At 32.0% G+C, this 14678-nt stretch overlaps 1 protein-coding gene across 1 annotated transcript; it reads right to left on the reverse strand.

Annotated features, from left to right (window-relative positions):
- Positions 1-3616: 3616 nt before the first annotated feature.
- LOTGIDRAFT_88771 (hypothetical protein) lies at positions 3617-3901 on the reverse strand (the record flags this gene model as incomplete). The annotated part of the gene is made up of 1 exon (XM_009048472.1): positions 3617-3901. A coding segment is annotated over one exon (285 nt), but the record flags the coding sequence as incomplete, so codon positions are not given.
- Positions 3902-14678: the final 10777 nt, after the last annotated feature.

A 14678-nucleotide genomic window follows, 5' to 3' on the forward strand; every position in this document is an offset into this window, starting at 1 on the left:
GGATGGGTTCAAAGTTGAGCCAATCGATAAAGTCAAGCAACAAAATATTTTCTCCATCCCTGCTGCTGTCCCTAATTTTCCTTCAGTCTGTGTATAATCAGATTATTTATTTAGTTTTCATACCAATTAAGTAACTAGAATTAACTTGCATTTGATAATTTTAATCTCACTTTTGACTTGAGGTTTGATTTGCAAGTAATTATTCTAATGTCTTTCTGTGCCGTTTGTTTGCTTTTACGGGACAAGACATAAAATCTCTCTATAACTGCCTTTTGCTATCAGAGAGTCCACGTTGTTAAGATTACAGAAGTGGTATACATGTATTTACTTGAAATATTTGTTGTTCTGTAAAAACGCTAATGAATATTTTGATGTTTTAAAAGAATCGGTGCATTTCATTTGTGACTTTTTGTTTTTATTTACCAATTACAAATTGTGTAGTTTCCAGACGTACCAATAAAATGGACAACCAACAGAGATGATTTTAAATTTCTCATTTCTTGTTATCAGAACCACTTAAACAAACGACTGGGTTTTCAGATTAGACTAGCTAGATTTATAGAGTTTCTGAGTGGAATCTAACTATCTCACACTTTACCCAGGAAACATTTCTAACACAACTGACGCCATATCCCGCTATGACCAAAATTAACTTTGAGAAATTATCCACCATTTTTCAATTTTCAAAGCAAAAAATAACTCTCGTCAATCAACGCTATCATATATGAGGGCCACGAGATTTGGCGATAGTCACGTGACCCCTATATCTCTATTACTGATAATTTAAATCTATAAAGTCGTAAAATTTCATAAATGTCTTTCAAATAAATTTTTCAAATTAATTTTGCTGAAATTAACATTTGACCTTCCCTGTGGGATATGTTTAATGTAAAAATGATAAAGCAATATAAAAGTCAGATTGGATATTTTATGTTCTTTCATTTTCCTCTGAGTAGCTTTTCAGTCAGATCTGAGGATGAAATCTTTATGGTACCAATATTTTTAAAGAGGTCAATTCAGAACTTACTCCAGATGAAACGCTTTTACACTCCGCGTATCGACAAATTTCTGACAAATAGTTCAAACCATTCACCTTTCAAGATGTATTTGAAGATTTTCAAATCAGATTTCAAGAGGGTGATTCGATGATTATATTCTATGTCCTTTTTTCACTTGGCTCTTTAATCAATTCAGTCGAGATGTTATGGTATCATAAATCCTTGCAACGTCTTATTCGTACGTTAATTTTTAGTCCACAATTAATTTGACCCATGGATTTGAGGATAGTCTTTTCATTACAAGGGTGTTAAACTCTGTCAACTCCGTACATTTCTCTGCTTCTGGTTGTATATCGTATAGAAGAATTGCGTGGTATGGGAGGATTTCTCTGCTTCGTATTCAGAAATTTGGAAAAGTCTCCAGTGTGTTCTCATTCGAGGTCTTAAAACTATTTGTAGCCTGCCTTCCCTAGTGGAATAACAATATAAAATCTCTACTGTCAAACTCTGAACAAGTCATTGTTATTCTTGAAGTATTTATTGTTGTCTATTGTCTGTTTGAAGTCAATTATATGATAATAAAGTCAATACAAAACATATAGACCCTTTTTATATTTAATACTCAAATTATACTGTATTGTTTACCACAATAGACTATACTAAACTCAATTATAACTCTTTTATTATTTATTTTTAAAGGGCAAGTAGGACTGTTTCTATAAGTTTTGCCTTAGTAAGAAAAGTGATGTGTAAGGTTTTATAAGATGCTTGGTGTATAATGTATCTGGTATACATATACAATATATGGATTGAAAATTTGCCGGATCCTTTAGCTATCAAGCGGATGAGCAAGAAGTAAATAGACCGAAAACTGGAACATCATTCCGAAGGTGATATACCCCCCCCCCCCCTTTCCAACACAAAAACCACATTTACTATAATATTTTTGGGGTAGGTAGTAAGGATATGTTTTGGAAGTCAGTGTTGTCCATCGTTCCGTTTATGGCAATCGTTTATAATGATAGTTATTATTTTACGATGCATAATCTGATCCTTAAGAGTGTAGGTTCCATTTGGCTAAATCACTGCGTAAAAATATAAATAAAATATAAATATTGTACATAATAGATATTAGAGCTGTCACAAGTAGTCGTTAACTTTCAGCGGCAATCTCCTTTTAATACTATATTTACATTATCTTGATTTCAATCTATCGTCTATTGAACTTAAATTTGCCGCAAATTATGGAGTTTATTTGAAATCTTCTGTAGAAATGTAATTAAAGGTATTGATAGTTTGAAGATGTTTCTGATAAGATTTTTATGATGTTCAATATCAAAAAGCCTTGACTAAGAGAGCATTATTGGCGTATTCTTAAGCATATTAATTTCAGAGTTTATTACAATTTTTGTTTGTACTTGTTAAAGTACTTAAAATGCATATTTTACAACAAAATCCAAAAGACCTCGTATCCGGAAAGGAAGATGATCAAGATGACCAACATGAAGGGGGTTTGGCTTTACAGTGGATACATATCTGAACCAAGTGGTAAAAGTTCGTCTTGTTACCGTGAAGCCAGGGTTCTGGTTCAACCAGCAATTTTGGTTGGTATGTGAAAGTAACGTCAGTGTCAGAAAAAGCTGATGATATCACAGACTAGGTATTTGATGGTAGTCGTGGTAGGTAGATCTTGATCAATTGGATGATTTGGTAGTTACGAAATCTTCAGAATAACCAGCAAGTAGAGGTTTCTTTTATAATCATCTGTGATCAGCAAAAAAGAGATATCTCTGAACGTGCATGCATTGTTGGAATTTGGGGTGCATATGTGAAATAGGAAGCTAACCTGTATGGCTACAATTGATTTGATATATGACGGTATTAACATATATTACAGGACGTTAGGTAAGTTTTTGGAATCAACTATCGCGCTGATTGAAAACATTTACTCATTCCTTGTGAAGATAGTATACATCAAAGCAACACACGTTTTGAAAACAAAGTGTTGTGAATAATATTGCCATTTTCAATTAATGATTCACATATTTCTTGAGATTGAAAGAAAAACGATAAAGTTTTGAATTTATTTTTTTATAACATTTGTATAATAATTATTCTAGCGCTCACAAATCTTTCAAGATTTACATATTATTCTTACTAGAAACACACATTATTACTGACAAAAGAGTGGTAGAATAGACAGGCATCCTTCAGTGCCGAGGGTTCCATTAATCACAACATGAAATGCACACGCCGCCTCGCAGATGCATTCTGGTGATGATGGAAATATCCAGTTTGAAATATTTTCAAGATTAATTGACAATTAGCAATGAATTAAAGGGAAAACTCGACCCAATCTGTCATTTTACCGTGATTAGTGATACTAAAGCTTGGACACCAATTTGCAAACCTTGTGCAGAGTTTACTTGTAAATATGATATAAATGTAGCACACTTTACGCTGTGTTTAGTCAAACACGTTGTTGAAGATGGTGAAACACACATGAAGCCACAATACATAACTTAATGGGGATACAGAGCACTATAAAGACCTAGTCCAGCTAGAGATGTTGGTGGAAAGAAATGACGTGATAGATATGATGCCGGTAAATTTGTTCCTGGCAGCGAAATTCCAAACGTGGGTGGCAGCATGGGTTTAGATGCCATGCGTAGCTTTTCCAATTCCGCTTCCTGAAGTCTCTTTGCTTTAGCTCTTCTGTTTTGAAACCAGATTTTGACTTGTGTCTCTGTTAAACTGAGTGATGCTGAGAATTCAGCGCGTTCTGCTATTGATAGATATTGTTTTTCTCTGAATTTCTTTTCCAAAGCTAGAAGTTGTGACGTAGTAAAAGGGGTTCTTGGTTTTCTGTTTGGCTTATGTTTCCGTAAAGCACACTTGTGGGGTAATCTCGGCGGAGATGGAATACCTAAAAAGAAAAATAGAAAATGGTATTAAAATTTAGGCTGTGGGATTGTTTATGCCTCAAGTCAGAGTTAAAATCTAGTCTAGTATGAAATTTTTTTTTTAAGTTTCATATTAAAACATCATTATGCATTCTAAATTTGTGTACAGGAAACTCGCTTGTGTACGGAACCAAACTGTCATTGCTGACCTTCATCTTTGTTTATTTCAATTCACTAAAATGTAGTTTCAAATCACATGTAAAATGACCCCATGTGTTATTCTTTAAAATCACTATTCCAAAGATCAAATTATCAATTGCCCTTTTTTGTTCCTCTAAAAGGCAATTCAATATTCAAGAACCCTAATTATCTTTATAAAGCAAGTGGCAAAATTGACCCCTATCTCGCTAGACAATAAGTGAATGGAATTGACTGTGTACACTCTATGATTATGTTTTATTTGATACTATTTGAAAAGTCGTATAAATGTCATAGAAAATTTCTTTGTTCCAGAACATTTTTTTTCTTCCACTTATCGTTATCAGTGTTAAATAAATATCTGTGAAAATTGCTTAAATCACAACATCTGTTTCAATATAAAACAAATTTTGTTTTCAAATTTGCTGCATTAATGAGAATTAAATTTGTGACCGTTCTGACTCATTAAGCGTCTGTAAAAGGTGTCATTATTATCAATAAATGATGGTAATATGTTAATTAGTATTCACACAAAACACTTAATTAACACCGACCTTAATAAGGTATCTTATTTGCTTGAATATTTCATATTTTCTATATTAATATCTATAAAGAAGTTAATATGAGCCTCTCGTGTACAATAACGAACCGCAATAATCGTAGAATTGTTATAGAAGAAAGGTTTGATGTTTAGAAACAATGATCAAATTAATTAATGATTAATATTTAGATCTAGCTAATTGGCTATATTACAGTCAACAAAGTGACAGCTTGTTTTATTGGAAACCACAAAGGTGAACATGCATTTGCTAAGGTACGATGCCGCTAATACAAATCATTTAAAGCACACAGTAATACAGATATTGTTCAACTTTTAAAGAGCTGCAAAGAAAACAATGCATGATCCATTCAAAATAAAATCTGACTTTTGGGTAAGAGTAGAAAATACCAAGAGGATGTTAAAACAATCTCTTCATTGAAACTATTTCTGGTAAAAATTCTTAAAATTATGTTTTAATGACAGTTTATCTTGTTCGTGCGTTTTTCGATGCACAGTAAAGATATATAGAGAAGGGCAACGTCATATGATAGCAGAAGTTGTACAACGGTATGTCACAGATCTTAGCAAATTGTCAATAAACATAACATCCTATACAAAAATTGAAAATTCTAGTGATCTTTGTTTGAATCTTCCATTTGCAGAGCTTTTTCTTTATGACAAATATCATCCTATAACACTGCATGGAGTCTGAAGATGTCTTAAAACATTTTAGAAATCCTCAGTCATTAATTCCGAGAAAACTGATCTTTTTGCGTCGGTATCATTTCAATACCCAACTTGTTTGTAAGGAAAATGTAATATATACGTTTATTATCTAAGCTATCTGAGGAATTTGAACATGTCGACAAATAGACATTACTGTTGTCGTTCTATTACATCTGCTTCCGATTAAAATATATCAAATTTAACTTTACTCAAATATGTATATATCTTTATTTCGTTTCCTGTTTCGTTACTGAAATTTGACAGAAACCAAACAAATTCGTCACTTTATATGATAGTCTATAGTTAGTATCATTATTGTGGTACATTTGTTTTCGCACTTCAATTCCGATAATTCATACTCATAGTAAATTTTGTCAGGAAAGAATATTTTTTTATCGGCACTATCACTTTTGTTGCTTACAAATTACTAGTATAAAATATAAAGTGCCTTGTGCTCACGCAATACCATTTTATTATTTGCACAACGTCTTTTGGTCTGCTTATATAAAATTTATTTTTTTTATACGACATAATTTCTTATCTGTCTATTATATCAAAAACATGGATCGATTCAAGAAATGAATTGAACTGCCACTGCAGAAAATGGAATCGTTAAAAATGTATTATTATGGTGACGTTACGACAAAGCTGTTACAAGTACTTAATACTAAGCTCATCTCTGAAATGAATAACTCAAGCTGTTGGCAATTAACGTTCAGATTTATAGTTGAAATTTAAATAATGAATTCATAAATTGTTGATAATTAGAAAAAATAAAAAAAAAATTAAAAATAAAAACAGTGATCAGCATTCAGTGAACTTTGTGTGGATGTTTTCAAAGCAATTAAAACTCGGGAACATGTGAATAAATTAGTGATGAATATTAGATAACTTATCTATAAATATAATAAATGTGTGCATTCATTAACAAGGTCAATAACTGTCGAACATTTCCTCGTCTGAATGACTTCTATGGATATGAACGCGTTTTATGTATTAGTACATGAAAATACAGTTGAATATATTAATGTCTGACTTAAATCAACACATTCAACCCTTTATTGACGTGTTCATGTGTTAACTTAAAGAGACATATTCGAGGATTGATTTCGGTATTGAATATATATAAATAGTCTTTAGAAGTACTAGAAATAAACGAAAATCGCATTATTCCTCACAAAAATCACCTCAAACTAGAAATTTACTTTCTATTTTTATATGTCTTTTTATATGTGATAAAAAAGACGAGTCGTCATTTTAACTTGCAAAAGCAGATAATTCGAGACACACGTGGACGTGAATGCTCAAATTGCGGCTGTGAACTTTGAACAAAATTTATTAGTATAGCTAAAAATTTCCCGCTTCTGAGACTAATTGCAAACATATCCCTTTAACAAAAATACAATCTAGAAATTTTAGTAAACGTTTAAGAAATAAAATGTATTAGAAAATTAACGTGGATCACTAGCCAATGAAATATCAAATGAAAAGTTAGATGATCTTCGGTTTGCAAAAACAGACATGTAATGCAATTAAAGGGAGTTTAATGCTCTACTGTTCTCTGCAAATTGAGAGAGTTGGTAAAATTTGATGACTGAAAATTGATTTGAAAATTGAAGAAAAAGGGTGACAAAGCCAGGTTTCCACTTAAATGTGCTTGATATTCTTGCCTTGGCATAAGTGTTTGATTTCACACATTCATATTTCAAATACAATTATCATCTATTTAATCTATGGACTACATATTATTACTATATCTATGTTAATATTGTTTATGAATACATCAAACTGTTTATTTTATGCCTAATATAAATTATAATAATATTTAATATACTAAGAGATAAACAGATATGGTTTTATATATGGCGATAAACTAATGATATTTTGGGCGGTAAAATTCTGATTGAGCATTCAGGTATAAACCTTAATGGCTTCTTAATGTTTGTCAACTAATCTAAATTACATTTGAACACAATTATTTCTTTTTAATCATTTGACTCTCGGTGGGTGATTCTCTATTTAACAAACGTTAAACATTATTTTTTATGTGTTCGATTACTTCACCTTGGCTTTTTTCGGAAAGGTTTTTGTACGTTTGGGAATTTCTTTCAGCGATCAATTTGTCTGTGATTACGAAGCAGACGAATAGTGATTACATTTTAATAGCATAATGATACAATTATAGTTTTTAATTTATAAATTGCAGCGTTTTTTACTTGAAAAAGATTAAAATACTATTAGACATAGACAAGGGTGACAACAGATTTTTTTTTATCCTTTTCTTAAATTGCATTAGCTTTCTTTCGTGTCTGTTATTGTTAAGCTACTTTTTTTTCTGTTAGCGGATGATTTGACTTATACTTTTTTACCCTTTGCTTGAAACAAGTGAAAACGAATATTTCACAAACACCCACCCGTCCAACAGAAACAATGAAGCACCACTCTTTAACCCATTTTCGTCATTTTGCATATTCTAAAATAAATATCTTACCCATAGTTGCATGAATTTTGGAAGAAGCCTTGAAAGTCTGATTTTCTACCCATGTTTGTTTTAACATAAAGCAAGCAATACTTGAAGATCAATATTTTTTAAGCAATTTACCACATTTTCCAAACTAGTTTACGCCCAATATCGCTTAACAAAATCTTTTTACTTTTAATTATGGTTTTGTTGAAAACATCACCAGCATTAAAGAGCCAAATTTGAAGAGATCTGTAGGATAGTCTGATGACCTTGAATGTGTCATCTTTCTTCCTATTCCATTCGAAAAAGCTGTAAACAGGAACCAACTGGTAAAAAAAAATCCCCATGAACCTTAATTGCTATCGGTGTAAACAATGGTTGTTTCTTTCTTTCAACATTTTACGAAATCTTTATACCATCTATACATTCAAGAGGTTTGGACAAAGACCAACTGGTAGAAAGGATCCTCATGAACCTAAGTTGTTATTTGGGTAAAAAATGTTGTTTATTTCTTTTAAATATACGATTTCTGCAGTTCAGCTAGACAGCCAAGTAATAAATATGTATAGCTTGTCTTGGCATTACTTGCACGTTTAATAGATACATACATAAATAAATCAATGGTCAGTATTACAAGAATGTTAAACAGTGTTTAATTCTACGCCTAATACTGTTTATTATTGATAGTTTATGTACAGCATGTGTACACGATGATTGATGTACAGATACAATACATAGATAGAGAAATTAAGATACGTAGATCTAGACTACCAAATAGATACGTCTGGTGAAAGATGGATGCTTAGTAATTTGTTGCCCGACGGAACAATCAGTTTTAAAACAGAACAAAGATTTCTAAAACTGTTTCTAGATGAAATTTTTGGCCACTTGTAAATCTTTATTATTAAAATTCTGTGGTTTTTCGAGGTTTCCAGAACTGAATAGTAATAAAAAAAAAAGTCTCATATGAACCTTTGACAATCATCACCTTTATTGCATACTCGGTATCCCCCAACTTCTGAAAGCATTTTTTTAATGTAGAATCAGATTATTTAGAATGAGCATTGATAAACCATGCAAATTTTTGCAACTAAAAGGAACAGCTCAGATTTTACTTTCACAAATTTTCTGCTCGATTTCCATAATCTAATAATTATTGCTCATGCACCCTTTAGCTTGGCAAACAAAAAAAATGTGTTTTTTGTTTTAGGAAATTCTGCAATATATGATTCTTTACAAAGTAAACATGCAACAAGTAAACTGGAATGAATTAAAATGGATTTTTAAATCATGTAACCTTGCTTGTAAGTAAAGACAACAACACCATGTAATATGTTGTGGGGAAAATTTTGTTTTGACAACGCTAAGAAACTAGCTTCTAGCTTTCATTTTCTTAAAAGTCTTAAAAGTAGTTACGTAAAATCTTTTAGGATTACATGAATTATCTCCCCTTTAAAAAAATATCGAACGTAAGATAAATCAGAAAATATCATTGGTATGATGAAAGTTGAATGGAATAAAAAACATATAATAATAATAATAATAATAATAATAATAATAATAATATAATAATAATTATATACATACCACGCCTTGTGGTTAGACTGGGAACTGAAAACCAGGCAGGATTTAGAGGGGAGGGGGCAGCAAGACCCCATTTACCACCAACTGGTGGGTTTCTAATTAATGGTGGTGAGATGCTTGTTTTAGAACTAGAAGATTTTCCTAATATGTTTGCAACACTAAATGTCTGTCTAGAATTGTTTGTGGAAGTCACAGTTTTGGACACTGCTGGAGAACTAGGTCTTTCTGCTTCCGGAGATCGTACACTGTCATCGGAATCCGAAGAATCATAATATTCAACATGGACATCACGAGAATTTATCTTGTCCTTTTGAATTAAAAATTCCACACTGAAGGGATGTCTTTCTTTGACTGGAACATCGTCAACTTCCAATTCTTCGTCGTCACTCGAGCCATCAAATTTGTCCATAGAATCCACATCCACTTTGTCTGGTGACTCTAGTTCCGGACATTTCAGTTTTTTGAATGCTGAGTTTGAACTCATTTTGAACTCCGTTGATTTCCCCTCTTCCTCCATTTTCACAATAACAATAATAGAACAATATGTATAAAATTAAACATTATTTAAAAGTTAAGTGGAAAACGTGTTGAAATTCTCACTGAAATTTAACGGAAGGGAATATTATTCGTTTACACTTCATCTTTTACACATGACGTCAAAGCCTAGCACGCGCTGATGAGGTTTAAACAGCCAATAAAATTAGCCGCTGTTAGTTTTGACAGATCTAAATTAACCGTGACTAAACACGTGACAGTATTCATGAATGATAGTTGAGAATAGAAGGCAGGATTTAACACTCACGAATATTGTACAGTGTAAATGAGCTTTCTCCACTTGAAAGAAATAACACCACAACATTTATTCAATATGACTATTTGCATAAAAATTCTGCTCGTAATTTTGCTCCACTTTTGCTGAATAAATGTAAATAATTTGAACGATTTAACATAATTTCATGGTTTGAATTTAAATATTGATACAGTGAAATAAATTTACATTATGATCACTTGAATTAAATCAACTGAAACGAATTGATGTTTTATCAATAATATGTGGCCTATGTTTCTCGTGTAAATTGAATTCTTTCGTCCAAAATATAATATACACAAATGCATATGTTATGATTTTTCCTCCATTTTTTTTATTCAAATTGCAATCAAATGCGAAAAACTGATAAAACAATGATCACACTCAACGCGCGACAAAATGCGAGAGTTGTCTTTGGTAATTTTCCTCGTTTCGCTTGGACGAAACACATAAAGAGGTTGTTAAAAATTATAAGTTTATCTTCAATATTTGAAGACCCATTGATATATAATTTACTTTTTATTTCTTTGCAATATAGTCATACGCAAAGAATTTGTTATTTTCCCATGTTTGAAAAAGAAGTGAATAAGTCGTGAATAATGTGATAATAATTTTATTAGATTTTTCTTTAAAATATGCTTTTTCTAAAATATAAAACCAACAAAGCGAGAAATCACACAGTATGATGTAAAAATTATAAGGTTCACTGAAGAAAGACCTTGAAATATATTTTGAAGTAAACAGGATTTTTTTTCAATTTGGTTATATATAATATTTAAAGTATATATTCATGATAGCTAATAGTTTTTTCTGTTTCTCAGCAAGTAAAGTAAAGAGTTAGAAATCAGGAAAAAATTATCACAATAATCATTTACTGTATAATGCTACCCTCTCTTTTGGGGTCGTGAGTTTCCTAATGGATTGATTTTAAATATGATGACAATACAAAAATATACGGTAAAACCTTGCTTATAATCGTAATACATTAGCAGTACCACAGACAAAGAATCTGGCAAATCAATTTTTCCAATAACTGATATAATTCTGTACAATCCAGTTTGTCCAGGCCTTGCTTCCCAAGTCTTAAAGATTTTAGTTTTTTAGGGTTACCGAGCACATGTATTAATCCCCACACAGCATATCTAAGTCTGCAAAGGAGGTTACCCCATGGAATGTGGCGCCAAAACCTATTAAAAGCTGTTGTTTATCAATAAAAGCATAATAATATACATATTATAATGTTCGTGCTTAATGACGCATACAATAAATAATAAAATAAAATTATTTAAGCGACAGAAAAATTATTTTAATAACATGGTCCAATTCATACAAAATATATATAATTCTACTAAATTACAGAAGGGTACTGCTTGTTCACAACTTTGAATGAAGCTTTCCTTAAAGGTTGTAAAAGACCCCACAACTGATGGAATAAAATCATAAAATAAGCTATTGCTGCTGTTCAGGATTATTCTTCCTTTGCAAGTGGAGCTCATCTCCATTAACCAAATCAGAGACAGCAAAACAAGACATACAATACTTTATTTGTAGAAAGGATACGAATTTTGTGACATCACTACGTTCTATGTTTAACATGGAACAACGTTCCCGGCTAGATTGTTTTTCCAAAAATAACATTTCGTAAAAAAGAGCTCCATTATTATTGTAATGAAACTAGAACCCGTTTCTTGTGAATAAAATGCACTTTTTTCCAAATACTACAGGATAAAGTGTTTTGTAGATTGTAGAATATACACCAAATTATCCAGATAGCAATGGAAAAATATCATTAGTGGGCCCAAATGACCATGAGATCCCAACGTCTCTTGCAGATCAAATGCATTTTATGAGAAAATAACGAACTAATAAAAGATAGATTTTGTCCAATTAAGAAAGACTTGTTAATCCTATCTATTCATCATCAAATGATATTGGATAGTTAAAAGTCAAGTATGAAGACACTGACACCTATGTCTTTTCACTTAACAAGAAATCTACACCAACTTAGTGACAAATAAATGACTTCTATTTTTGTTACTTTGTCTAGGTAAACTTATCGAATTAGTAAATAATGGGCAAATTTGCTTTAAAGGCGGGAACAGTAGGCGCCAGACGTAGCTCAACAAGACGCCATGACAGTCTATATCCCTAGTTTTTGATTGTCGACATTTGTAATTTGTAATGGTGGGATATCCTATTTAAGGCTAAAAGATGGTCGAAGAAAGTGGAGACAGATAAGGATCTATTGAAATACAATCATCCTATTGTCTTCTGTTTAATTACCAATATAAAAAGATACTTGATTCACTGACTAATGGTCCATTGATATCAAAGATGGCGGACAATATGAGATGAAACTATCAATCAAATGTACAATAAAATTAGTATATTCTGTTTTAATCTCAACATAGGAATATAAGCTGGATACGAATATCATTACTGTTCAGAGTTAAGTCTATCATTAAGGTTTCATTTCGTTTCTAGGGAATCGAGTCGAAGTAGTCGGATGATTACTGACCGTCTTGCTGTAGTCAATTTACCTTCGTAATGCGATTGTCCATGATCATATGAAAAATTTGAAGACGAATAACGACCAGAAAGATGTAACCATTTATCTAGCGAAATAGGACTTTTTCGTCATTCTGGTACATATGGTGTCATGACTGGTTTTTCAACTCGACGTCTCATATAGACAGTCCTTAACCCATAAAAGATATTCTTATATTTTTCATATTGCATGTAATGTAATACATGTTAGTGATATCTTTGTGATTTTCCTCTCATCTTAGTTAATCAAAACAACGACACCAATGATGAGTTTGTCATTTTACAATCCAAAATACATCAACGACATCCATGATGAGTTTGGCTTTTTACAATCCAAAATACATCAACATCAATGATGAGTTTGGCTTTTTTGAAACTCAAAATACCTTTATAAGAATTTTATAGCCCCCCAGTTAGACGGAATTTTAATGTGCGGTAAAAATCTTGATATCGAACGAATTTAGTGGAAGTGGACCACGCCCCATTAACTGTATTGACATGATCGCCAACAAAAGTTAAATGGTGCGATAAATAGTTACATTCAGTAATTTGTAAAAGAATCGATTCGTCTCAGTGGTAATAAGTAATTTTTAACTTAGACACATTGTCTACTTAACTTAACATGATTGTAGTTAATCACAGGTAGACGTAATTTGTTGTAATGTGACCTGACTCTGTTTACCGATTGATAACCTACCGTGAAATTACCTCATAAATATGCCATTCAGCCCACATCGTTTTAACCCGGAATTCCAACAGCTTAGCTATTTTTTTGAAGATATTAATATTCTCGTAAAGTTATGATTTTGTTATGTTTCCACTATTTGAGGTCTTTCACGGTATTAATTTTTTGAAGAGCAATAAAATTTCGGTTGGATGCCTCATCAAGTACAAAAAGATTTTAACGAGACGTTCACAGTAGGAAAGACATATTGAACTGGTAAATAGCCTCTTTATCCACTTGACGTTCGCCTTAATGTTCATTAAATTCAAACAAGTAGATCGAACTTATCATATCATATCAGGGTCATAAAATCATTGAAGATGTTTTTGAATCATAATTTTATTGATATATTACAGATATGCAAAGCTGTTGATGATTCTGTACTGGTTATGCCATATATAGGTGGTTCAATCGCATTGGCAAAATCACACTGCCTCATGTTCTTCCAGGCAACATTATCACTATTACAGACCGTGATCTAAATGATCCACTGGACCCATGATCGATGACCAGCCAGGCCTTACCGTTCAACCTGGACTGAGAAGAAATTTACAACACCAACCAGAACAATCTGTACCACAAGGACCTCTGGTATTCCGCCTTATTAAGCCAGACTGTCAAAAGGGAAATGTGGTTAACGAAAAAAATACATTAAGCATCCATCCTCAAACCTTCAAGTGTCTATCGTAATGAAAGACAGTGGCATGCAAACTCCCCCATTTACTTCATCATTGAGCTCTGGTACTTTGATTCAACCTCCTTTGACATTTCTGTTGCCTTACACATAATGATAGAAACGCCTCTGATCAGAGTCCAGCTTAACAGATTGGAAATCCTTACCAAGATTCGCAATCTCTTTCAATAACCCTATTGTACGAATACGTTTTACTCAAAGAGCAATTTATTTTGACTTTTTGCTCCCTGAACACCTTAAACAAGCTCAACAGTACATTAAACTAAGCCCTAAAGAATTTATATAGTGTCTGGTGTCCGGCAATGTTTCGTTTTAGCAATCTCTTGTAAGGAGTAAAAATGATTTATATAGGACGCAAACTGTTAACACCCATCTTGTTATCCGAGTCCCATTTAAAAAGTAAAGAAAGGGCGATAATCATGGTTTATTACAGGTATTCTATTGTCGGCAGTGTTAATATTGATAGTAGATAGGGTAGATATACATATCCT

Source organism: Lottia gigantea (assembly GCF_000327385.1).
Source record: "Lottia gigantea unplaced genomic scaffold LOTGIsca_122, whole genome shotgun sequence".
Taxonomy (NCBI): Eukaryota; Metazoa; Mollusca; class Gastropoda; family Lottiidae; genus Lottia; species Lottia gigantea.